At 47.3% G+C, this 27,441-nt stretch overlaps 1 protein-coding gene across 1 annotated transcript in view; it reads left to right on the forward strand.

Moving 5' to 3' along the window:
* The first annotated feature begins 450 nt into the window (after positions 1 to 450).
* Positions 451 to 27,441, forward strand: part of LOC143939977 (serine/threonine-protein phosphatase PGAM5, mitochondrial-like) — a 41,142-nt gene continuing 14,151 nt past the window's right edge. The window contains exons 1-5 of the mRNA XM_077461064.1: positions 451 to 605; positions 2,992 to 3,164; positions 22,611 to 22,736; positions 23,662 to 23,750; positions 26,177 to 26,307. Of these exons, the coding sequence (XP_077317190.1) occupies positions 460 to 605; positions 2,992 to 3,164; positions 22,611 to 22,736; positions 23,662 to 23,750; positions 26,177 to 26,307 (665 nt within the window). The 5' untranslated portion in view covers positions 451 to 459. The remainder of the gene's footprint in view (positions 606 to 2,991; positions 3,165 to 22,610; positions 22,737 to 23,661; positions 23,751 to 26,176; positions 26,308 to 27,441) is intronic.

A 27,441-nucleotide genomic window follows, 5' to 3' on the forward strand; every position in this document is an offset into this window, starting at 1 on the left:
GAACGGGAGGTGGTTTTCAGGCGTTATTTAGATGCTATTTCTAGCGTTAAAACACCTGAAAACCACCTCAGTGTGAAGTCAGCCTAAAGCACAAGTACAGTGACATGACAACACTTGTAGTCCGTTGTTTACTTCCCCCAGCCACACTGAAGGTCCATATCTCCATACAGACCTGAGGCTGAAGGTAAAACATGCATTGCACATGTAAATCACAAATTTTAGATGCAATGTTATGCAGGCTTCAATGTAAAAATGTAAACAGTGCCTGGCTCCCTCACACCCATCTTTTAGTTAAATTTCCCTTTAACTTTAAGGCAGCCTTAGATATTGATAATTGGCCCTTCCAAAGTCTCTTCCCCTCACCATCTAACACCTGCAGACAGACTCCGCCCGCAGTACCTTACTATATAAGGCCTGCAGACAGACATCTCTCAGTGTAGGTGGGTTTGTTGAGTGGTTATGATGTTTCTACGCAGGGTTGCTGTGGCTGGTGGAGCAGCACTTTTTGCTGCAGCAGTTTTGAAGCACAATGGGGATGACTTGAGTGTAAGTGCTGTGTCATGGCCACCACCCTTCACCAGGAGCTGGGACCCCAACTGGGACCGGTGAGCTTTTCACATAGAGTTCTGTTTTCTCTGCTAACTGTAGATTAGTATATTTGCTGCTATTAAAGTGGTTATAAACCCTTACAACACACTTTGACCTACAGGTAAGCCTAGATTAAGGCTTACCTACAGTTTAGGAGATATTTGCCGAAAGACGGGCACTGCTGTCTACGGTGCGCAGGCGCACTGAGCGTGTGTGGCAGCTCCTGTGTGCGTGTGGGGGTTCCCGTGTGCATTTGCGGGAGTGATGTCACGCGGCTTTGCTGAATGACAGCGGTGAGACCCACCGAGAAGATGGATGCGCTGGACTACAGGGGACAGCGGTGACTTTGCTGGCTCCTGTGTCAGGAAAGTAACACATAATGGACTACTATGTAATGCATAGTAGTCCATTATGCTTTACCTTTGCAGGGAATGAAAAAGGAAGTAAACCCATCAGGGTTTACTTCCTCTTTAATATAGAATATGGCTGTGTGTAAACCATTTACAAACCACTTATTATGAAACCTTGCTATAGTGGGCAAAGTAGACTTGTCTGTTCAGTAAACTTGGTTCACACTTACATTGTGTGCTTTAATCTAAACTGCATATTTGAAATGATAGCCATGCTGGTAAGGCTGACCATACATTATACAATGGTCTTGTACTGTTTTCCTTTAGATTTACCAAACTAGATGAGGTCAAACTTAAACCCTGAAATGTGTGTGTGTGTGTGGTGTGTGTGTTTTTTTTTTTTTTTTTTTTTTTTTTTTTTTTTTTTTTTCCGTTTATAGTACAAAAAATAAAAACCACAGGGGCGATCAAATGCCACCAAAAAGCTTTGTGGGGGGGAAGGGGACATCGATTTTTGTTTGGGAGCCAAGTTGCATGACCGTGTAACTGTCAGTTAAAGCGGCACAGTGCACAATCGCAAAAAGTGCTCTGATCTTTGGCCTGCAAAAAATGGTTGGGTGCTTAAGTGGTTTAGATGTCGCTTTTATTCCTATTACAAGGAATGTAAACATCCCTTGTAATGGGGGGGGGGGGGGAAGCATGACAGGATCTAATATTTACACAAAAAGGCCCTTTAAGAGCTATGGGCAGAAGTGATGTTTTGCTGTCGCTTCGGCCAGGCAGTATCATGGAGATGGGTGGGATCTTCCCCTCACTCATCTCCATGCACAGCCACAGGATGGATCTGATTGCTCTGTGGCAAATCCGCCGCAGAGACCACTTTCATCTTGTGCTGTCTGAACACAGTGATATTGGGATTATGGCAGCTAGTTGCTCCTATAATATGTCCTCAAAGTGAGGACCTATATCGGCTGTCTGGAAGTGATTAAAGTGGTCCATTAAAGATTGGTTCTCCCTCTGTGCAGCCATTGTATGAAATGGCATTCCCTTTAATTGTCTTATAAAACAATGCTTCAGTTCTAACATGTACACTATAGTAACAAATGGCTTGCACTAAAACCTTTTCATAGACACAATTGATGCTATTTTAGTCCAGACTAAATTGAAATTTGCTGCCAAAATTAACAGTGTCTGCCTTTACACGCACATGAACTCTTGGTCCGTAGGGGTCAGTTTTGAGTTTTCCCACCCTTTGCAGCTATAACTGGTGAGATTCCTTCAACCCCCCCCCCCCCCCCCCCCCTTTCCACAGCCTTCTGGGACATGTGATCCAGAAGACTGCAGCACTGTTCACAAAGCGCAGCAGGTAACTGGCTGTGAGGCTTCACTGCTGGTTTTCCTTGCCTAAGATGCAGACGTCTGGGGCTGATTCTGCAACCAGCTCAGGTGCCAACATAGCTGGATCCCTGGAAAGTAGGTGTCCTAATTAAAGCGGTTGTATACCCACTGAGTGTTTTTTTTTTTTTTTTTTTTTCCCAACTGCAAAGGAAAAGGCATAATGAGCTAGTATGCACCGCATACTAGCTCATTATGAAATGCTTGCCTTAGAACGAGGCCCCGCCATCTGCCCCGATCCACGCCAAGGGAGCTGACATGTTTCTTCCGGGTATCGCGGCTCTGGCGCTGTGAGTGGCTGGGGCCGCGATATCGTCACTCCTGCGCATGCGTGCAGGAGATTTCTTTCCGGCAGGGTCTGGCATCTGCCGTACTTTCAGCTGGGAATCCCCTGTGCGCATGCGCCGCTGCAGCCAGCTGCGCATTGCGAGGGGAATATTTTCTAAACCTATACAGTTTAGTAGAATTTTTTTTTTTTTCCTACAGGTAAGCCTTATAGGCTTTCCTGTAGGTAAAAAGTCCCAAAATTGACTATACAACCACTTTAAGTCAGCAGCTACAGTCTCTTTAGCTGCTGACTTTACTTTATTTTTTGGGAGGGGGGGAGACAGCTGCTTGTTCTGAATAAACTGACACTAACTTGTTTCCCTTTTTGTAGACGTGAACCATTTTCTCTGATCAACCTAAATGACCTGAAAGGAAATGATGTTGACTTGCAAAACCAACTAAAAAAATATAATGCAAAGGCCAGGCGTCATATCTTCCTTGTTCGCCATGGACAGTACAACGTGAATGGTGAAACTGACTCTGAAAAAGTCTTAACGCCACTTGGTAGGTGTTCTGACCCACTTGCATGAAATTTGTATGTCTTGCATTGATCTGCATCAGGTGGGTGTGTGGTTTTGGTTTTGTTCCCCCCAGAGTTCCAAGGGAGAAGTGCTTGGATGTACAAACCCACCCCTCTACCATGCACTTCTCCTATCACCTTCTAGGATGGCACATCTGAGATGAGGGCTCCTCCCTACAGGAAACACAATCACTTGACAGCTTTGTTATAAGGCCCCACACTTCCCCCTTGATCCTCAGTATTGTTTCTCCTGAACACAGCAGCAGGTTTGTTTAAAGACCGAATGACCAGGGAGGGTCTGATGGTCCTCTGAGACGGGTTTTAGGGAAGCCAGGGAGGGCTGAACTAACCTGCAGGCTTCTCCTTCTCACAGGCCGCCCCAAGTTTTGCACCAGCGCTCTGGCCACGGAGTGCGTGCCATCGCTGTATGTGCATGAAATGCAGCCGCCAGCCACTCTCTCAATGCCAGGAATCCTCTTGCAAGGAGTACTGCACTCCAGGCCTCGCTCTGGTACATGGTTGCATTAGGAGCAGCATGGAGAGACAGACAGGTGGCGGCCAGGGTCGGCTTGCTGTACTAGCCCCACAAGTGGTACCAGCCTTGTTTGGCCCTGGCTTTTCCCCCCTTCCTGGTGTGTGGTGTCACCCAGCCTATCTTTGCAGCTCTCCAGATGGGACAACAACTTGGAAGGCTGTGATTTTGGCTGCTTTGCTCCTCCAGTGTGGCTTGAGGTTGGAAAAGCAAGCCCTGGGGGGGGGGGGGGGGGGGGACAGGGGAAACCAAAATGATTACTTCCCTTTTGCCTTGGGAGATTGGCAGCAGAATCCTTAACAGCCAGGTGGTTTTTAGGGTGTTTGCTATAGGATTGCCTCCCTCAATCCTGGGTGCCACTATCCTTTCCCTTGTGTCTGGATAGCCCAGGAGCTTCAGCTAGACACTGATTATTGCAAACCTAGCTTACCAGCCTACCACTATAAGTCCTAATATAGTACATCAATATGGGTGAATCTAGTGAAGAGGTGTGATCTGTTAGTCTTACAGGCTGTTCCTGCCACTAAACATTCCTAAACCGTTAATGGGAAGGTTGTGAGGTGGTTTGCAGGAACAATGACAGGTTTCCCCTGGTCAGCAAATGCACACCAGGTAATCTAAAGCCAGCTGCTATGAATCTAGCAGGTAGCCCCACAATGGTGCATTTGGAGTTTTTTTTTTTTTTTTTTTTTTTTTTTGGCTCCTAAAAGCCTACCTCCTAATTCCCCCCCCCCCCCCCCATAGGGTAGTCGGGGGGGGGGGGGGGGGGGGGCACCCTTGGGACCATCTCAACAAGTTCCAACCCATTTCCTCTTTACACTGCTGCTATATCTGGGTGCAAGAGTTAATCAAGACCTCTTGTGGCTTGGGCTACAGCCCACCTGTGTGCTGTATGAGAAGCATGAATTGCTATCCTGCAACCCTTAACTTACTGGTGCAAACCTCTGTGCTAGATCTACATAAACTAGCCTGGGTTCAGTGAGAAGCCCTACAGGTGTCTGCCTCCAGGCTAAGATTGTCGTAATCTTCTCCTGAGACTGGCTTAATTGATCTCTGGGTCTGTGCTCATTAAAGACCTTGCATGCTTAGATGATTTGTCAGTGACACTTCTGTTTGTGCGTTTCTGAATAGCAATCTTGCACAGTCCTAAATTTGAGTTTTTGTTGATGTTTCTGTTGGTTGTATAGCTGTCCAAATTTGCTAATCAGAAATGTACAGCATTGAATTGTCAGCAACATTTCTGTTGGCTATGATTATACACTGTTACTAATCAGAATTTCAGAAATGGCATTTGAGTCTTTGCTAGTGGCAATTCTGTTTTTTATGACTGTACAATGTTGCTAATCAAATGCACTGCACTGGATTTTTCTGCTAGTGACATTTCTGTTGGTTACAGTATGACTGGGCAGTGTTGCTAATCAGAAGTGCACAACATTTGAATTATTGTTGGTGACTATGTATGTGTATTCCTTGGCCTTTTGTCTGGCATCTAGTACCTTGGTTTGCAGTACATCAGAAAAACTAAACAGTTAAAGGTGCCCATGTCCAGGGGAGGGCTGGGGCAGGGATGCAATTGCCCCCTGGGCTGTTCTGATATGCGGTGGCAAAGGCTGCTGTGTTGTCAGCTCAAAACCGTAACATGCACAGTTCTTGAGCTGGCCGAGTCCAGTACTGTGAGCCAGCGATGTCTTCATGTTAGGGCTTACAGTCTGTTACACAGCCCCACCCAGCCCCTCCCTACTCCACACCATTGGCTGGCAGAGGCTGGACCTGCTCTCTGCTCAATCTGAGCAGTTGGCTGGAATCCAGTGAGGCTCCTGGGAGGCTGGGACCATCCAAGTAAGTGAGCTGCTCCTCTCTCCTCCTCTCTGCAGCCAAAGTTTTTTTTTCTAGCAGCCTGTGCCAGTACCTTGCCCTCCTAGGGCTAGGTGGTATGAGGAGGGCTCTCACTGACATGCTGCAGTGCTGGTGTACTGGCAGTCATCCTGTATGTTGCCCCTGGGACATAGAGGATGCACATTTTTACTGCATGTTCTGAAAGTGCACAAAACGTCCTGCATGTTTGGTGCACTTTCAGAACATGCAGCAACAATGAGTAACCTAAAAGAAGTCTGAGGGGGTGTGACACCCACCAGTACACCCGCACTGCAGCCAAACTGCAGCACACCAGTGTGAGCCTAAATGCTTGTATTCACTTGCAGCAGCCACTGCCACTCATCTGAAAAGTGATCCATGCTCAGGTCACTTTTCAGAGGCATTTGACAGGCAGTGAATAGTTGATATCACATTTCATCCCTGCAGGTAATGACACAGTTCACTTTGAACTCCACCTTATTTCCATTACTCTCTATAGGTATTAGATGTGGTCTTACCTTTTTTGTTTGCACATCTAATACCAAAGGGTACTTTCACACTGGGGCGGTAGTGGTACAGCGCTGCTCGTTTTAGTGGCGCTTTATCATTGTTAGTGGTGCTAGCGGGGCACTTTTAACCCCCACTAGCGGCCAAAGACAGTGTTTAAAAAGGGCCGTGTTGCATTCATTTCAATAGGCTGGGCACCTCTCCCAAACCACCCCAATAATGCTGCTTGTTGGACTTTTCAGAATGTCCTTCAAGCGCACCACCCCAGTGGGAAACCTGGGGTGGCATAAGAAGCGCTTTACAGGTGCTATTTTTTAGCACTAAAATGCCTGTACAGCGCCGTCAGTGTTAAAGGACCCTAAAGAGAGTTCTGGAAATTCAGGTGTAGAAATTCACTTTGAACTCCACCTTAAGTGGAGCCCCCTTTTCAGAAGATTTGAGGATATTATTAAACCCAGAGACTGGTGGACTTAGGCCACAATAGACAGATTGAAATGTCTACTGAACCGGCAGAATTTCAATCTCTGTGCAGACTGGTTGTACAGAATTTTACTGCAACTGACAGTACAACCAGCGTGTCTTTATGTTTTTAGCGATCAGTGCTGGCTGCTATAGCTGCCAGCAGTGATCACTGTATTCTGATGGCTTGGAAACTTTCACCTCAGAGCACACCAGGCTCTTACGGAAGCTTGGTAATTCAAGTTCTGGGCTTCCGTAACATTACAGCCCTGTGCGGCTGTGACCAAGTCTGGGCAAGAGCTGGGATATGACATTACTTACCTCATATCCCTGCCACTCGTAAACCTGCAGCACCAGGCTCACAATGCCCTTAATTTGGCCTGTGCTCCAGCATGCGCCTGCATGTGCATTTCTTACTATCCGCAATTGAGACAGGAGGAACCTGCACCCTGGTGAATCTGGTGTTCATGCCAGGGAGACAGCAGGACTTGCGTGTTTAGCCTGCTGCTCGCACTGTGACTCTCAGCTACTCTGCTTGCTTGGCTTGCCCAGTGGTGTGGCGCTTACTCACCAGAGAAGCTCCGGACTCCACAGGTAGTGCTTAGTGTGGTGGCAGTAACAGCACAGTCTTTAGTCTTCATCTTCCTGCAGCCTCATTGGTCTGTGTACTGGGTGTGGGGAAGGGGCCAGCTCTTTTTCTCAGTCTCTCTGGGGGCAATCATGCAGTCTTTCTGAGAGACTGCTCCACTTCACACTGCCTGTACAGAGACTGACTGCTTCACAGTACCTGCACAGAAAGTGACTGCTCTCTGTGGAGGCAGTGTGGAGCGGGGTCTCTCTCTGTGGAGGCAGTGTGGTGTAGATGGGTGGTGAGCTGATTCAGTGGTTCAATGGGCCACTTGACTGGACTTGCCCCCCAGGCCTAAGGCTGCCAGCCCTCCCCTGCATAGTTTAACATATGTAAACTAGACACTGCATCATTTGCAGAAAAATATGGTGCTTATCTGTGCTCCTTATACCTGGAGTCAGACATCGCTGCAATTGAAGTTCTGGGGTCACCCTTACCGAATCATTCCATCACCAGCAGGATCACTATTGGTACAAGTGTCTAACGCTGGATAGGTCATGAGATGTGGAAGACGTAGGTCCTAGCATGGCAATATCCCAAACAGGTGTCCACTTCCTTGTATAGTCACATGTACTCATGACATCACTGGGTCATGTGACCACACCTGCACCAGTCATACGAGCCGACATCCCCACGGCACGCTGAGCATCCATGGCTCCATCACCCAGAAAGACAGTAACATATGGGGTCACCTGAAAGGGCAAAACCTCATCGGGGAACTGTCAAACTCATTTAATAAAATTAACCTAATAACTATATAGACAACAGGTGGGTAAAATGATATGCCACAAGTAGCATACCCATATGGCAGATGTACATCAATCCCCGGATCACTGCTAATCCATCCCGTGACTTGGGTAAGGCAAGGTCATATAGCCAACAAAGGACACCAACAAATGCAAATGTGGCATTTTTCAGAGCAACCAATATGAAAAACAGACATGGGCAGGGGAGGGCTGGCAGCCTTAGGCCTGGGGGGCAAGTCCAGTCAAGTGGCCCATTGAACCACTGAATCAGCTCACCACCCATCTACACCACATTCCCTGTACAGAGAGAGACCCCGCTCCACACTGCCTCCACAGAGAGAGAGACCCCGCTCCACACTGCCTCCACAGAGAGAGAGACCCCGCTCCACACTGCCTCCACAGAGAGAGAGACCCCGCTCCACACTGCCTCCACAGAGAGAGAGACCCCGCTCCACACTGCCTCCACAGAGAGAGAGACCCCGCTCCACACTGCCTCCACAGAGAGAGAGACCCCGCTCCACACTGCCTCCACAGAGAGAGAGACCCCGCTCCACACTGCCTCCACAGAGAGAGAGACCCCGCTCCACACTGCCTCCACAGAGAGAGAGACCCCGCTCCACACTGCCTCCACAGAGAGAGAGACCCCGCTCCACACTGCCTCCACAGAGAGAGAGACCCCGCTCCACACTGCCTCCACAGAGAGCAGTCAGTCTCTGTGCAGGCACTGTGAAGTGGAGCAGTCTCTCAGAAAGACTGCATGATTGCCCCCAGAGAGACTGAGAAAAAGAGCTGGCCCCTTCCCCACACCCAGTACACAGACCAATGAGGCTGCAGGAAGATGAAGACTAAAGACTGTGCTGTTACTGCCACCACACTAAGCACTACCTGTGGAGTCCGGAGCTTCTCTGGTGAGTAAGCGCCACACCACTGGGCAAGCCAAGCAAGCAGAGTAGCTGAGAGTCACAGTGAGAGCAGCAGGCTAAACACACAAGTCCTGCTGTCTCCCCGGCATGAACACCAGATTCACCAGGGTGCAGGTTCCTCCTGTCTCAATTGCGGATAGTAAGAAATGCATATGCAGGCGCATGCCGGAGCACAGGCCAGATTAAGGGCATTGTGAGCCTGGTGCTGCAGTGGAGCAGGTTTACGAGTGGCAGGGATATGAGGCAAGTAATGTCATATCCCAGACTTGGTCACAGCCCCACAGGGCTGTAATGTTAGGGAAGCCCAGAACTTGAATTACCAAGCTTCCGTAAGAGCCGTGTGTGCTCTGAGGTGAAAGTTTCCAAGCCATCAGAATACAGTGATCACTGCTGGCAGCTATAGCAGCCAGCACTGATCACTAAAAACATAGACACGCTGGTTGTACTGTCAGTTGCAGTAAAATTCTGTACAACCAGTCTGCACAGAGATTGAAATTCTGCCGGTTCAGTAGACATTTCAATCTGTCTATTGTGGCCTAAGTCCACCAGTCTCTGGGTTTAATAATATCCTCAAATCTTCTGAAAAGGGGGCTCCACTTAAGGTGGAGTTCAAAGTGAATTTCTACACCTAATTTCCAGAACTCTCTTTAGGGTCCTTTAACACTGACGGCGCTGTACAGGCATTTTAGTGCTAAAAAATAGCACCTGTAAAGCGCTTCTTATGCCACCCCAGGTTTCCCACTGGGGTGGTGCGCTTGAAGGACATTCTGAAAAGTTCAACAAGCAGCATTATTGGGGTGGTTTGGGAGAGGTGCCCAGCCTATAAAAAGGGCCATCATTTCAAAACACTGTCTTTGGCCGCTAGTGGGGGTTAAAAGTGCCCCGCTAGCACCACTAAAACAATGATAAAGCGCCACTAAAACGAGCAGTGCTGTACCACTACCGCCCCAGTGTGAAAGTACCCTTTGGTATTAGATGTGCAAACAAAAAAAGCTAAGACCACATCTAATACCTACAGAGAGTAATGGAAATAAGGTGGAGTTCAAAGTGAACTGTGTCATTACCTGCAGGGATTGGCATTCAGGGGGGTTAAAGCAGGCAGGGATGAAATGTGATATCAACTATTCACTGCCTGTCAAATGCCTCTGAAAAGTGGCCTGAGCATGGATCACTTTTCAGATGAGTGGCAGTGGCTGCTGCAAGTGAATACAAGCATTTAGGCTCACACTGGTGTGCTGCAGTTTGGCTGCAGTGCGGGTGTACTGGTGGGTGTCACACCCCCTCAGACTTCTTTTAGGTTACTCATTGTTGCTGCATGTTCTGAATGTGCAGCAAACATGCAGGACGTTTTGTGCACTTTCAGAACATGCAGTAAAAATGTGCATCCTCTGTCCCAGGGGCAACATGCAGGATGACTGCTGGTACACCAGCACTGCAGCATGTCAGTGAGAGCCCTCCTCATACCACCTAGCCCTAGGAGGGCAAGGTACTAGCACAGGCTGCTAGAAAAAAACTCTTTGGCTGCAGAGAGGAGGAGAGGAGCAGCTCACTTACTTGGATGGTCCCAGCCTCCCAGGAGCCTCACTGGATTCCAGCCAACTGCTCAGATTGAGCAGAGAGCAGGTCCAGCCTCTGCCAGCCAATGGTGTGGAGTAGGGAGGGGCTGGGCGGGGCTGTGTAACACAGACTGTAAGCCCTGACATGAAGACATCGCTGGCTCACAGTACTGGACTCGGCCAGCTCAAGAACTGTGCATGTTGCGGTTTTGAGCTGACAACACAGCAGCCTTTGCCACCGCATATCAGAGCAGCCCAGGGGGCAATTGCATCCCTGCCCCCTGGCCCAGCCCTCCCCTGAAACTATGGATCTTGCTACCCTTATTATAGGGTGATAATCTAGTGAGGATGCCCAACGTGAGTACAGTAATGACTACAGCTAAACGAGTGATATTTATCTCGTTTGCTTTCTCTTTTCATTGGTGGCCAACTTGTTTGGTTAGTTTATAGTATTTTATCTACATCTGTGGTATATTGGATTAGTGTTCTCCACATAGCCCAAGTCAATTTGAGGCTAGGAGAGCAGATTCAGCTGTTGATTTCTTGCCCCACCCCCTTATTATGGGCAGATCAGAGACCTAGTAGTTTATTTATTGAATAGCAATGTGAGGGGATACATTAAGCCCCTGTTGAACACCTCTAGAGTTGAAATATGCATCAGGCAGCTTTCTTGTACCCCACATTGCTTTTACTATTTTACCATTGTTCGTGATCACTTTTTATGGATATTTTTTTGGTGTCATTTTATTTGACGCAATAAATCTGAGTGTTATTTTGACCTGCACAATTTGGAGCCCCTCTGTTGCCTTTTTTATTTTATATTTTTATTTAATCTCAACCTGAGCATTGGAGGACAAGTGAACTGGTCCCAGATACAGCCATCTTGGAGTATTTATTCCTTGGAGCTTGTGGATACAGAATCAAGGACCTTCTGTAAGGATCCATCTAACCACTGCTCCCACACGGCATTAGATCGTGATTGCAAGCCTTTATGACGTGTCCAACTATACTGGTAAGAGTACCCACTTATTTTCTCCCTTCGTCTTTCAGGACAGCACCTGGAGAGGGCACAGCTCCACCCACTTTCCCAGGAAACACTGCAGATCACTTTAAAGACCGGACACTTCCACCATGGCCTCAGTTGTAGTGTTTCCTCCGGCCATGGTGGAAGCGCTGCAGGGAACCAAGGGGTGCTGCGCTCTCCAGGTGGGTAGAGTTGGAGGTATACCGTTGTTTGCTGTTTGGACAGACCTGGCCCAGCTTCCTCCCTTCACGTGCAGGGGTCGCTCCGGTGTCCTCTCCTTCATACCCAGGGGGGTTAGGCCGTGGAGGTTCCCCCCTCTTCTAGACCGGCGGCTGGGTCTGGGACACGGCCGAGATTCATATCTCGCGCCGTTCGTTCAGGCTCAAGCCTTCCGGGTCCGGATGACGAGCGCGTCATTACGGCCGGGGGCAGGACTTCCGACGGTGCGACACGGCTTCCGGTTCCGGCCGCTGAAACGCAGGTAGAGGGGGGGGTCTCTTCGGCTGACATCACTTCCGGGACTGGCGTGGAATTTAAACTGATAAAAGCGCCCAGACACCATTGATCTTTGCTGAACGATGGAGGAGGATCAATCGGCGGTGGCAGGAGCAGGAGCCACAATTGTCAGCCAGGCTCAGGTAAGCAGGGGCAGTGGTCTCTGTCATTACTGTTTGAGCCGTGTCGTTTCCTCCCTTCCTTGGGAAGCCTGCAGCACTGTTTTCCTATGATGCTATTTAGGAATAATGCTTTTCAATAGTTTAGTGAGTCTGTGGGGGGGATTCACTGGCTGAAGAGCAAATAGAATGTGAAAATTGTTAATTTGTTCTATTTTTGCAGCTTTTTTTTTTTTTTTTTTTTTTTTTTTTTTTTTTTTCTATTGTGTGTATTGTAACTCAGGTTTTGGGGTTTTTTCCTTGGTATATTTCAGAAAGCGAAAGAAGACCAAACATGTGTCCCCTCCCAGCAAGAGGAGGTGCCCATCATGTAAAAACATACTAAGATTCTTGGACTAAGGTGTTATGCAGGTCCTGCATAAGCGACTTGGTCAAAGAAGCAGCTTTCAATACCCCTGTGTCTCAGCAGGGAGAGCTACTAAGTTCTTTCAGGAAAGAATTGTCAGATACCTTTTGAATCTTTCCGGTCTTATTTAGACAGACGCCCAGCTGCAGGTAGTGGCTCAGCGCCCTGTTCTCACTCCCCAGCATCTGCATCCAGGGGGGGCAGTGACTCGGAGGAGGAACATAGTAGGTCCTCTGCTTCAGAGGAGGAGGCAGAGGAAGTAAAGGAGGCTTCTGCTTCAACATCCCGGTATAAATTATCCCTAGAGGTGGATGACCTGCTTAAAAATATCCACACTACTCTAAATATCAGAGGATAAGGCCCAACTGTCACTACATGACTGAATGTTTCAGGGTTTGGGCGAGGTGAAATGCAGAGTTTTCCCGGTGCATAAGTTCCTATCCAAAACTATCAAAAAAGGAATGGAGAGACCCTGAGAGGGCTCCTTTCTTTTCCAGGTCCCTCAAACGCAGGTTTCCCTTTGATGATAGCTCTCAGGTATGGAACAAGAAACCTAAGCTCGACGCGGCCTTTTCTCAGATCTCAAGGAATACAGATCTTGCGTTTGAGGACATGGGTATCCTCAAGGATCCCATGGACAAAAGAGCTGATTCCCTCCTAAGGAAGGCTTGGGACTCAACATTGGCAAACCTCAAGTCAGCAATGGCTTCAACTGTAGTAGCCAGAAATTTGGAGCACTGGCTAGAACAGTTAAAAGACCATATCGAGGCAAGAACGCCTAGAAAGGACCTGCTCGATACCTTGCCTGTTCTCTCAAAAGCAGTGGGGTATATGGCAGATGCCTTGGCGGAGTCAATTAAGATGTCAGCCAGGTCCTCAGCCCTGATAATCTCAGCCCGTAGGGCCTTATGGGTGAAGACATGGACAGGGGATACTGCCTCAAAAGACAAATTATGCGGTCTTCCGTTCGAGGGAGATTTGGTGTTCGGCCCTGACCTTGAAGCCATTCTGGACCGAACGGCTGACAAGAAGGGTTTTTCCTGTTAAAAAGGTGATTCCCCAGAGCACTAAAAATTTTCGTGCTTTTCGAAAAACCTCAGACCAAAGACAGGATATAGGAGGCCCTGGAAGCCTCAGAGGGGAAGGGGCAAGTCGGGAGTGTTATTCTGCCCCCCTACCCCGAACCCAAAAAGCCAGTGACTGTCTTCCAACTGTGGGAGCAAGGTTACAGGCCTTTTTTCCGCAGTGGAAAACAGTCTGTTCATCCTAAAAACAATAGAGGGTTACAGGCTGGAATTCGCTCCCCCCCCCCCCCCCCCCCGCACAGTTTTATGTAACCCAGGCTCCTCAGGACCGAGAAATAGCCATGATCTCTATTCTACGGGAACTGATGCAGCAAAAGGTGATCATGTGTGTTTCTCCCCCCCCCCCCCCCCCCCCCCACAAGGAGATGGGGCTGGGCTGTTACTCACACATTTTCCTTGTAAGGAAACCATCGGGCAAATTCAGATTGATTCTGAAGATTTTAAACAAATCGATCAGATACAAAAGATTCAGGATGGATACAATCTTCTCGGTGAAGAGTCTTCTGATGCCAAACTGTTTTATGGCATCCATAGACTTAAGATGCATATCTCCATGTGCCGATGGCCATAGCTTCACAGAAATATCTGAGGTTTGCGCTCAGGACGGGAGGCTCGGTGATGCATCTCCAGTTCAGAGCTCTCCCGTTCTTTGTAAATATCCTCAGATGAGGATAGACCGATCGTAGCAGAGGCCCTAGCCCCCCTCAGAGTAGAAGGTATATCAATCGTTCCATACTTGGACGACCTTTTTAATTTTTGCCAATACAAAACATCTATTGGAGAGGGACCTGGGAAAGACGGTAAGACACTTAGAGGGTCTCGGATGGCTGATAAACAGGGAAAAATCAAGCATGATTGCATCCCAGTCGATAAAGTTCCTGGGGTACACCATCAACTCCAGACAGGAAAAGATTTTTCTCCCAGTAGAGAAAATAGAAAAAGTTCAGAGTGCTGTGAAGAGGACAGACAAACCTGCCTATTTCTGTCAGGGCAGCCATGTCTGTTTTGGGCCTCCTCACAGCATTCATCCCTGCAGTACAGTGGGCACGCCTGCATGCAAGGGGGCTCCAACAGGCAATATTGCCTGAATTGGTCCTACAGGGAGTCCCTGGAGAAACAATTCAGGATGCCCCCTCGGGTCCAGAGAAAGCTCTGGTGGAGGAATCACTCAAAATCTAGACAGGGGTCTACTTTGGTGTTTTCCGGTAGACCGGAGGCTGACTACAGATGCAAGCTCCTTGGTGTGCCCACCTGGAAGGGCAGATGGCCCAGTAGAGCTGGCCAGTCAGGGAGGCCAGGAGATCCTCCAATTGGAGGGAACTCTGGGCCATTCTGCTCGGACTATGGGCCTTCAAGGAAGTGGTTCAAGGTCTCCATATCCAGATCTTAGCCGACAACGCCACAGCTGTATCCTATATAACACGGCAGGGGGTGCACAAGGAGCAGGGTGCTGTTATCCTTGGCCAGCCGGATTCTGTCATGGGCAGAAGGCAACCTGAGGTCCATATCAGCAGTACACCTAAAAGGGACCTGAATGTTGTAGCGGATTTTCTGAGCAGGGAAAAAATTTGGGAATCAGAATGGAGTCTGAACCCCAAAGTTTTTCAGGATCTGACAGTGAGATGGGGGTCTGCCTCAGATCCATTCGCGTCACGGAGCAACACCAAAGTGAGGGCCTTCTTCTCTTTAAACAGGCAAGGGGACTGGATACCCTAGCACACCCATGGGATTTCTGCCTGTGCTACGCTTCCCCCCCCCCCCCCCCTTTTCAAATGATCCATTTGGTTCTAAAGAAATTGCAGGGGGAATCCACAAGTCTGATTTTAGTGGCCCCCTTTTGGCCCAAAAGGACATGGTTTGCTACCATACAGAGGATGGCGGTGGGACCCCACTGGGTTCTTCCGTTTCGAAGGGATCACCTAACCCAGGGACCTCTTCAGCATCCGAACATCGGGCAACTCAACTTAACCGGGTGGTTACTGAGGAGCAAATCTTAAAAAGGGGTTATCTGATAAGCTCATCACAACCCTCTTAGGCCCCTTTCACACATGCGGACGATATGTCCGTATTTCATCCATCCATTTGCGGATGAAATACGGGCATACATTCATCCCTATGGGATAGCGGGTGTCTGTGGATGAACATCCGCAGACACCCGATTTCGTCCGCCTCCGCTACTGTTCGATTCTGCAGACGGAGAAAAATCCTATTTTTCTATCCGTCTGCAGAGCGGATCGGATGAACACGGACAGACGGTCCGTGCTCATCCGATCCCCATAGAGGAGAGCTGACAGGGCGGTCCCCGCACAGTGTGCGGAGACCGCCCTGTCCACAGCCAGCTCAGCGGGGACAACGGAGCGATCCCTGCTGAGCGAGCGGATCATTACTGATACATCCCGTAAGAAAGGGGCCTTAGGAAGTAGAAAAGGTACTACTAGGTCAATTTATTTTAAAACGTGGAAACGTTTTAACTCCTGGTGCCTATCAAAGGAATTGCCTCCTCAGGAGATGCTTTCGGTTCTCGAATTTCTTCATGAGGGTATGGAACTAGGGTTTGCAGCCAGTACCCTGAAGACACAGGTGGCTGCTTTATCGGTTTTCCTTGAGAGACGGTTATCTCAAGAACCGCTTATTTTTTTTTTTTTTTTTTTTTTTTTTAAGGCATTGGCCAGAGCTAGGCCTGTACCATTTAAGTTTTTCCCTAAATGGGACCTGTCTTTGGTTCTACAGGCATTGACCAAGGAACCTTTTGAACCCCCCAGTAGGAGCGACTATCAGGTTGTGGTTGCTTAAAGAGGGATTCCGCCCAAAAAAAAAATAAAAGCCAGCAGCTATAAATACTACAGCTGCTGACTTTTAATAAATGGACACTCACCTGTCCCGGGTTCCAGCGATGCCGATCGACCGCTCGGGCTGCCGCCGCCATTCGAGGTGAGGGAATCAGGAAGTAAAGCGAATCGGCTTCACTTCCCGGTTCCCTACTGCGCATGCGTGAGCTGCGCCACGCAATAGGAAATCTCCGCGCTGTCACTGGGACCCGTGTGTGTCCCAGCAGACAGCACGGCAGGGCAGGAAATGGCGTAGACTCCCGTGGGAGTCTATGCCCGTAAGTGGGTGAAAATACCTGTCTTTGACAGGTATCTCCACCCCCCCCCTCCCCCCCTGAAAGGTGTCAATTGTGACACCGGAGGGGGGGGGGGGGTTCCGATCAGCGGAGGTTCCACTTTAGGGTGGAATCCCGCTTTAAGTTAGTCCTTTTAGTGGCTATTACATCTGCTAGAAGAGTAAGCGAATTACAAGCCTTATCAATAGTGGAGCCTTTCTGTTACATATTCCCGGACCGGGTGGTTCTTGAAACTGACCCGGATTTCCTACCAAGTCTCAACAGCCTTCCTTAAGACGCAGGAAATAGTTCTACCTACCTTTTTTGTCCTTCACCTTCAAACGCTAAGGAGAAATCTTTTCATAGCCTAGATGTAAGAAGGTGCCTATTACACTATCTAGAGATCACAAGTGAGTTTAGGAAGTCAAACTCTTTTCATTGCATTCTCAGGACCACGGAAGGGCTATAGTGCGTCCAAAAATACTATAGCTAGGTGGCTACGAATGGCTATTGGGGAAGCCTATAGTGCATCAGGAGTAAAGCCCCCTGCAGGTGTTGTCGCCCATTCTACTCAGGCAGTAGCAACATCCTGGGCGGAAAGAGCAGGGGCCTCATCGAATCTGTAAAGCGGCTACGTGGACAAGCTTCTCCACCTTCACCCGCCACTACAGGTTGGACCTGCTTTCAGCTTCAGACCAAGCGTTTGGCAAAAAAGGTTCTGCAGGCGGTGGTCCCACTCTAGAGTAAGTACTCTTATCTCTAGGTGCTGTCCTGAAAGACAAAGGGAGAAAACCCTAGTTAGACCTACCAGTAGCGGTATTTCTACGAGCCTTTCAGGACAGCGCTGATGACCCACCCTAGATTGTATTTGAAAAATGTGGTGTTATTATGTTCTGCTTATTTAATTTCAGCATGGCTGGAGGTACTCTATGAACAACTGAGGCCATGGTGGAAGTGTCCGGTCTTTAAAGTGATCTTCAGTGTTTCCTGGGAAAGTGGGTGGAGCTGCACTCTCTCCAGGTGCTGTCCTGAAAGACTCGTAGAAATACCGTTACCGGAAGGTCTAACTAGGGTTTTTTTTTTGTTTTGTTTTTTTCTGGTTGATGTGACTAGACTACTAGTCCTAGCCCCCCATTGTTGGCATCGCTTTCCCAGATTTCTTTGTTTGGCATTATCCTACAGGAACATTCACCTGCAAATTTGGGCTTATGCAGACCATTTCCTATATAGGCGAACCAAGTCCTTCACTTTGTCCACTCTCATATATTGTTTTGCACTTTTATGTAAATTTTATCACATTGTGCAGTGCTGTATCATACTTGTATTTACACTTGTGTACATAATGTTTAGCGCTACACTAGTCTTTCATCATTTTTTGTTTAGCTTTGGTTGCTTGAGTGTTAGCTGCTCTAATTCCTCTGTTAAATAGTAGCTCAGTGTTTTTTTTTTTTTTTCTCAAATTTTCTAACTTACAAAATTCACAGGCTCTCAGAATTTATCTTTAAGAGCCCATGCCACCTAGATCCTGCATCTGAAAAGGCAGGGACGTAGGTGGAGCAGACCTGCAGATCAGTTGCATGATCCAGCTAGGATACCTTCATCACACACTAAAGAGTGGAGGTAAAAAAAAATTCAGGTCAAAGCCTGACATTTGGCAGAAAGACCTTGCAGGCAGAGGTCCCACCCTAAAGTAGGCCTGTGGTTAACTGTTTATCCTCTCGGGTATGCTGTCCTGGAAGGTGATAGGAGAAAACCTATGTTGGACTTGCCAGTAACAGTATTTCTATGAACCTTCCAGGATGGCAGGCCTACTTCCCGCCCTATGTGGAGGGGGGGGGAAAAGATTAGCTAAACGCTAGGTGGTAAGTACATGTGTAGAGCAATGCTCCTTGGGAACCAGTTCAGGATTATTTTATTACATACTGAGGATCAAGGGGAAGGGTGGGGACTTTAACAAAACTGTCAAATGATTGTGGTTCCTATAGGGAGGAACCCTCATCTCTCAGGTGTGCCATCCTGGAAGGTTTATAGAAATACCGGTAACGTAGGTTTGTGTACATGGAGCACTCCAACAATGCTCTACTGCAGGCAGCATGATTAGTCACTTATTTCTGGCAACCTGTCACTGCAGATTCTGCTCACATTAGACTGTTCCTACCTGCACTAATTTTATTTAACCTTCATGGTTGTGTGTACTCTGCTCTCTACTAATGGCAAGTTCTAGGCATTCAGTGACAGTCTATTGGTGGGTCACCTCACCTTCCCAGTCTATGGTGTACAGGCAGTGGGGAGATGTGCTATAACATTTAGCAACACATCAATGAGCTGTATGGATGTGCTATAACCCCTAGCAACCAATAAATGGTAATGATGCACAGTAACCACGAGTGAGCAGTAAGTATGTAACCTCTAGCAACCAATTGGTTAGCAGTGACAAAGTGCAGTACCTTCTAGCAATCAACTAATCGGTGTGCTGTAACCTCTAGCATCCAGCCAGTGAGCACTGAGATGCTGTAGCCTCTGGCAACCAATCATTAGCCTGATCTGCTACAGGAAACTACTTATTCGGAGGGGTAAGCTGGGGGGCCCAAAGAAAAATGTTTGCCCAGGGTGCAATCAATATTAAACTCTGTTCACAATGCAGGTTAATGCAAACATGTCGTGTCCTGTTAACAATACAGGTATGCATTTTAATGTGTAGCCATGGTGAGCATTATGCTTATAAGTTATGGACTCTTTCTGTGTTAATGTGGGGTCGGCTCACTATGGTGTCTGCTGGACTCTTTGAATTTCCTCCCTTCCTGTGTGAAGATGTAGAGCAAAGCATCATGGGACATTTAGTTCAGAATGCTGAAGTGACTCTTCCAGCAGGACTGATCTGAACTACAAGGAACAGAATGCTAAGTGCACCGAACAGACTGCTGGGAGGATATAAAGGCTGGCGCAGCCTAGATCAGCCTCTCTGGACAGTTTTGACTTTGCCAGCAGGAGACCAGTCAGGGAGTTTGACTATTTGTGGCCTGCCCAGCTGGGAGCCAGACGGCTATACCTAGAGGGATCTCTGTGGACAGCATCACTTCAGTGCAGTGGACCAGAGGGTGTTTCAGGTCATCCAGAGGCGGCTTCAATTCCGATTCCAGTGAGCTGCAGTGTGGTGGCTGAATTTTCCAGAGCAAAGAGTTCTGGCTGGAGTCTTCTGCACTTATCTAATCCATCTGAGATTTGGAGTGGTGAGCAGGCATAGCCCATATTTTAGTCAATAACACTGCTGCTACATACCCACACTCTAGCTGGTGGTACTTGTAGTTCCACAAGTTAAACTCTCTAACAGACACAGCAAGCAGATGCCTATGCTCAGTACACATTACTGATTTCACTAGCCATATTGGATGACTAGTTTAGGGATTATAAAATAAGGAAGCTGTACTACCAGGATAAACTTGGCTTTGCTGCACCTTGCAATTTTGGATTACTTTATTTACAACATAAAATAGGCTAGCTGAAGATATCTGGGTTTCAAGTAATACCCTTTCTCACTTTAGCAGTTTCTTGCAATTAGAGAGAAAATAAAGGGAGTCATCCTAATTGAAGATAATGTTTATATAGTATTTTTCATACTGTGTAGGATTGCTGGCCTGCGAGTTGAGGCAGAAGGGAGAGATTTGACACATAAGATATTGTGTTAACCTGTTCATAGGTCCCTGTATTGAGTTAATATTTGTGTTCGCAATTAAGGGAAATTTGCACAAATTTACTAGATAAGCTTGAGATAAAGGGCAGTGTATACAGAAGTGTTTCCATTATTGAAAATGGCCTTTAGGTCAGGGGTCTCAAACTGGTGGCCCTCCAGCTGCTGTGAAACTACAATTCCCATGAGCCATTGCAAGGCTGACTGTTACAAACATGACTCCCACAGGCAGAGGCATGATGGGACTTGTAGTTTTGCAACAACTAGCGGGCCACTAGTTTGAGATCCCTGCTTTAGGCCAAACCATAGGGGAACCTAGGGCTCTGCAGCAATCTTCAGAATCCCAAGGGGCTTCCCTAAAAAGTGGTGGTCCCATCTCCCAGGATGCTTCCCTTGCTCCACTAGAAGAGGTTGGACTCTTGAAAGTAATCCATGCTACCTTGGGGATGGAGGGAAAAGATGCTCTCCCTGCACAACTGCATGTACGCAGGTCTGGGAGACTCAAGGCCATACGTCTCCAGTCCATTCAATAAGCAAACATTACCGTATATACTCGAGTATAGGCCGACCCGAGTATAAGCCGAGGCCCCCAATTTACCCCAAAAAAACTGGGAAACTTATTGACTCGTGTATAAGCCGAGGGTGAGACGTCCCTGTGTCCCGTCCGTCGCTGTGCTGTACTGTCCGTCCATCCCTGCCTACCTGTGCCAATCTGCAGCCTCTGTGTGCCACTCTCTCCTCCTGGCAGACGGCGGCCATTCCTGTGTTCAAAAGCCGCGCCTCCCTCTCTGTGATAGGCGGAACACTCAATTTCCCAGCAGTCAGTGTTCCGCCTATCACGGACATCCTCTCATCCTCGTCCATAGTATGAGAATGAGCGGATGTCCGTGATAGGCGGAACACTGACTGCTGGGAAATTGAGTGTTCCGCCTATCACAGAGAGGGAGGCATGGCTTTTGAATAGTAGAATGGCTGCCGTCTGTCTGCTCGACACGCTGATCGGGCAGGCAGACGGCGATGACTCGAGTATAAGCCGAGGGGGGCACTTTCAGCCTCAAAAAAGAGGCTGAAAATCTCAGCTTGTACTCGAGTATATACGGTAAGTAAAATTAACAATGGCTGCCAGCACCTGGGGTGTGGGCTCGTGGTCCACAAGAGAAGCAGTAAGGTCCTCCAAATTGGAGGAAGTAAAGGCAAAGAAATGGCCTTACTGATGTTTGCCAAAGTTCAGGGACTGCATATACAGATCCTGTCAGACAATACCACAGTGGTAGCCAACATAAACACAGGGGCACCAGAAGCAGAGTTCTTCCAGGCCTAGCAGGAAGCATTCTAAGATGGGCAGAGCTCCATATTCTATCCCTGTCCACCTAAAGGACTCCTAACTTGTGTTTTTACATAAAAAAAAAAAAAAAAAAAAATAAAAAAAATAAAGTTACATGGCGTAGGGGCTGAAAACTCCCTGGCCAAATTTTACATAAAAAAAAAAAAAAAAAAAAATTTGGCCAGGGAGTTTTCAGCCCCTACGCCATGTAACTTTATTTTTTTTATTTTTTTTTAATTACTTTTGTGGTAGTTTCTGGTCATTACATCTTTACTATGACTGGTCTTCTTCTCTCCCATGTCCACCCTTGCTGTATGGTACTGGGTCTATTTCTAGCTATACCCTTCCCACTTTCATGTTGGTGCTAGTTTCAGACACAGGGCTTAGGAAAGTTGTCATATTACACTTACACTGGCTCAATTAGTAGAGGTATAATTGGTTTGGGATTCAAAATATCTTATCTAGCCTATCAAAATATATTTATTTGCTTTTCTGCCCTGTGCTTCAGGCAGTTGCCCCTGAGTGCATACTGCACAAAATGTTAATGGCATTTGATGCATTGTCCAGTGGTCAGCCTTTCCTAGTATAAAAAGGCTGCCAGCAACTGGGATGGATGCCTTGTGCACAGGGACTTGATGCCCAGTTTACATGGGGCCTTAAAGCAGACTTGACAAGCTGAAATTAATTTGCATAACAAAATTGCAATTCGAGAATTGGGGAAATTATTCTTGCCTTACACTCTGGCTTCTCCCTGCAATGCCCTGTTAAAGATTATGGGCCTTCCGGTGAGATCTTGGGGAAATCTAGGGATCTCGCATTTTGAGGAAGGCAGTCCACATGGAAATGTCTTTTGGCTCTGGGATTTCTCTCTTGCACTGTATTTCAATATCTTTCTGTAAACAAGATTTACTTGGACAACCTCCCACACGCCCCATTAATCGTTAAGGCACTGGAATTAACAGAATTTTCTTCATATTCTAGGTCGTGAGCAGGCTAATTTAACTGGTCAGCGCCTTGCTAATTTGGGTTACACATATAATGAGATGAACTACTCTACACTGCAAAGGGCCCAAGAGACATCAGAAATAATTGGCCAGCATCTGGTTGGTATGTATGAAGTGACTGACTTGACATCAGTTCAAATATCTGAGCCTTGGGAACCTTTCTATCTCCACTTCCAGTTGGCTCTGGCTTTAATTCCCACAACACCTTAGCCAGTGCCTTTCTCCTGATATCTGTGTGCAACAAAAATGTTCCTAATGTAGCCTAGGAGTAACTGGTAAACAGTTTTTCACTCCTAACCTGCCCTTGATGTTGATGGTTTTTCCTCTATACTGGGCTTTTACAGTAGATGACCTATAGAACAGTGTGGCTTAAGACATGGTCAGGGAGACTTGGTGTCTAAACTTCACTTGTGCAGTATGCCCTTTTTATTCAGGCCTAAACTGGAAGCTGCCTGTATCTGTGCAGCAGAAGAAAGCACTGGGGGTGGCACTACCTGGGAAAACTGGCACACAAGGGTGTAGCAAAGAGAATTATTGGAGTATTTTCATCCACGGTATATAGATTGCTTAGTGTGGGGTTTATTTATAGTTTTTTTTTTTTTTTTTTTTTTTTTTTTTTTTTTTTTTTTTTCTTGTGCAATGGTTTTGTACCACAAATCCCAATAGGGGCTGCTTGGAAGCCCTGCAGGCTAACCCACAGGGGGGGTTGGAAGAAACATCAGTGGAGTGGTTTGGGTGGCTTGGTCATATATTTTTTGACAAGTTATAACTAGTCTACCCCCTCTTCTGGAGGCTCATCTCTAGCTCAGGTGAATTTCAATGGGTAGCCTAATATATGAACATTAAGCTGTCATGGCATTCTAAATGCCCACACGCTATGTAAACAAAGTGCCAGCTAACTGCATTTCCACACAGCGCACACTGCAAGTGATAATGGCAATTGTGTACATGCATCAGATTTGGGATATGCTGGTAGTCAGTTGGTACATCCATATTGATGGACAGTCAATTGTCTTGTTTTCTTACAGGTGTGAAATGTATTGGTTCTGACTTGCTAAGAGAAGGGGATCCCATTAAACCAGAACCACCAAGCAAGCACTGGAAACCAGATGTTGTGGTGAGTCCTGTGAAATCTCTTCACTGTACAGCTAGTCATTATGGACTTGTAAGAATATTTTGCTTTGCGTGGGAGCTATGTACTTGTGTGGAGAACTAATTTAATTTTTAAAAACTAAATTGCCCCAGAGGCTGACCATTAATTGCAGAGCTAGGAGGCTACAGATTGACAGCACACGTCCTGTAGCTTATGAAATTGTTTTAATTCTGGAACAAATTGGCACTTTACCTTCAGGCAAACGAGACGGGTTGTTACTAACTTGTAGCGTACATGGAATTTGATATGCTTTGTCAGTGGTTCAACCTCTCATCCCACTTTGCTCATACTGGTCTGTGTCTCTGACTTGCCTGCAGTGAGACTCAATTGCCTATGACAGACTTCCCACTCTAGGTAGGTTCAATATATGAAGCCTGAATCTTTGCTGGAATTATCCCTAGCTAGTAGGCGGGGCTGGTGCAAGGATCTTTGACGCCGACCTTTGCCGCCGATGCGCCCGACTCCACTTTACCCTGCTCTTGCTACACATGTGACCTATCTGACCCCTACACTGACCTCCTGACACATACACTAATCCACCTGACTCCTACTTCCTGCACTACTCACATCACACTGACGCCTACACTGGACTCATCCCAACCCCTCCCCTCCCCCCAGCCTGCCAGGTTGCATGCTCAAATAAGGGCCTGGATTTTGGGTGGGACCCCTAAACTTTTTATGCATGGCCAACACTTATGACAAATTGCATACAAGCCGTGTTCGCATGGATTTATTTTATTTTTGCCTGTTCACAAGCTCTGATCCAAACCAGGGGTCTTTTAGCTCATCCCTGCTAGGTGTCATTAACTTAAAGTGGAGGGCCACCCTAAAATAGCCTTCACTATTAAACTTTTTTTTTTTTTTCTTGCCGGAAACTCCTGTTGCTAGGCAGTCTTCCTAATCTGCCTTGCCACTTTTCGGCAAGTGGCCCCGTTGCCTTCTGGGATGTGTGTGTGTGTGCCATTCACAAAGCCCCATGCGACTCGCACAGTAGGAAAAACTGGCAGTGGGTGGGCGTAACATCACAGGCTCGCTGGACAGGTAAGTGTCCTTATTAAAAGTTAGCAGCTACAGTGGGGGGCCGACATGCCCCTTTAACCACTTGCCACCCGCCCTGTAACAAAATGACGGCGGCAAAGTGGTTTCAAAATCCTGACCGACTTCATGACGTGTCCAATCACGGCTGATCAGTGTAAATAGGAAGAGCCAGTGATCGGCTTTTCCTCACTCGCTTCTGTCAGACGCGAGTAGAGGAGAGCCGACCATCTGCTCTTCTGACAGGGGGGGGCTCTGCGCTGATCGATGCTCAACCCCCCCCCCCCCCCCCCCCCAGGATGCCCACACTAGACCACTAGGGATGCCCAGGACAAGATAGACCACCAGGGATTTTAGTCAGTGCCACAATGGATGGCAATGATTGGCATCCATTAGTACAGTATATAATACAATGCTGCCTATCAGTGCCCATCTGTGCCACCTACCCATGCCCGTCTGTGTAACCCCATCAGTGAAGGAGAAAACTTACTTGCAAAGTTTTGAAAGATTTTTTTTTTCTTTTTTTTTTATTAAGCAAAAAATAAAAACCAGAGGTGATCAAATACCACCAAAAGAAAGCTTTGTGGGGAAAAAAATTATAAAAATTTCATTTGGGTACAGTGTAGCATGACCGCGCAATTGTCACTCAAAGTGCAACAGCGCTGAAAGCTCAAAATTGGTCTGGGCAGGAAGGTGTTTAAGTGCCCTGTATTGAAGTGTTTAAGACTAGGGAGAAAATGACATTCTCATGTTTTTCTGTCTGAATTACTTAGTGGTCAAGAGCATTTTCCAACCTGTCTCAAATTTTGTTGTGGAGGCAGCCACACACTAATCAAAATGGCTGGTCCCTTCTGAATTTCAATCTGAATCTGAGGTATTCTTGTAAAAAGGCTACTTTCACACTGGGGTGTTGCTGGCAGTAAAGCAGCGCTATTTGGCCGCTAGCGGGCAGTTTTAACCCCTGCTAGCAACCAAAAGGGTTAAAACCACCCACAAAGTGCTGCTGCAGTAATAGTTTGCAGCGCTGCTGCAGTAATAGTTTGCAGCGCTGCCCCATTGTTTTCTATGGGAAGGGGTGCTTTAGGAGCAGTAAATACACAGCTCCAAAAAATACGGCTTGCAGGACTTTTTTGACCATCCTGCAAGCGCACCGCTCCAGTGTGAAAGCCTTGGGAGTGGCTGTTTCAATAGCGCTTTGCAAAAAAAAGTGCCTGCAATGTACTGCCTGCAAAGTGCCCCAGGAGGAACCAAATGCGCTGCTTTGTGCAATACCATTGTACAGAGTAGGTGTTTACCTGTGTAAGACTTTGCTATCACTTTAATTGTGCTAATCCTGAATCTCTCCTCCCCTCCAGTATTTTGCTGATGGACCACGTATAGAATCTGCTTTCAGAAGCTTCATTCATCGTGCTGACTATGAACAGAAGGATGAAAGCTATGAGATCATAGTCTGCCATGATAATGTTATCCGCTATATTGTGTGCAGGTAGGAGAATCTGCCATTACCTTTGCACTCTTGTGAAAACAGGGAGAACCAATAATCCTATCTTTTTTACATAAAAAAAGAGAGCTTTTGCCTTTGTGTGATCAACTGTAGTGAGTCAAAGGGAGTGTTAAAACTGCAGTCTGCAATCCACACTCAGTCCATAAAGGCCTATCACTTCCCCAGCCTGTAAACTGGAGAGGATTGTGTAATTTGGCTACACCAAAGTACAGTGCCAAAACTGACCAGATAGTCTTTAGCTGTACTGGATTTGTTTAATTCAGGGTGGGTCAGAAAACTACAGCATAACAATGATTGCGCACACACTGAGGCAAGTTTACCTGACAGTGTAGCCCAGATATCCCCACTTTTCTATTACAGCCCCTTATACTCCTTTCCCCTTTTCTTTACCTTAAATGAGACCACACCATTCTTATGGAGTATAATAGCCATAACAGCCTTTAACAATTGAAGTAAAACTCCAAATAACCTTATACATACATACGAGAAACATGTTTCAACCCAATTTATTGGTCGGTGACGGAGCTACCTCCTTTTTCCACTGTATCTCACCAGTACACTGTAGGACTATTTACCAAACATCATAGGCATCCAGCTGTACTGCTCAGACAACCCCCCTTTCCTGCAGTGTAACCACCAAGTATTCATCAAACTTTTTGATTTAATACACCGGAGGGGCCATACTACCAATGAGCCCCCCCACCCCTTTTTCCACATCCATTACTGCTACCGTCACTGACCAACAAATAACGCCATAGGATGAAACATCAACTTTGAGGGCCCCTCCACACCCTCAGGGCCACCTGCATTCCTTAAGTCCCAGGGCCCAAAGGTCAATACCCCCATCCCTCAAGTAGAGGCCCACGTTCGTCTCTAGTACCCTATGGCAGATGACCAAACCCTCTTCCCGGGCCAAAAACCTCCCCACCATCCTGGCTTTATTAAGCATGTCTACAGACCGGGTCATCCGCCATGCCGTCCTCGCTACCATGTCAGACCACAGCAGCAGTGTCTTCGGGACTGCCAAACGCAATTAGACGAAGTCCGACTTTATATCCATGATCAGATCCCTGACCGTCCTCACTCCCAAATCACTACCACCCGCGTGGATGACTA

The sequence above is a fragment of the Lithobates pipiens genome, unplaced genomic scaffold, assembly GCF_037356315.1.
Source record: "Lithobates pipiens isolate NorthernLeopardFrog02 unplaced genomic scaffold, aLitPip1_a1.2 Scaffold_3, whole genome shotgun sequence".
NCBI classification, from domain to species: domain Eukaryota; kingdom Metazoa; phylum Chordata; class Amphibia; order Anura; family Ranidae; genus Lithobates; species Lithobates pipiens.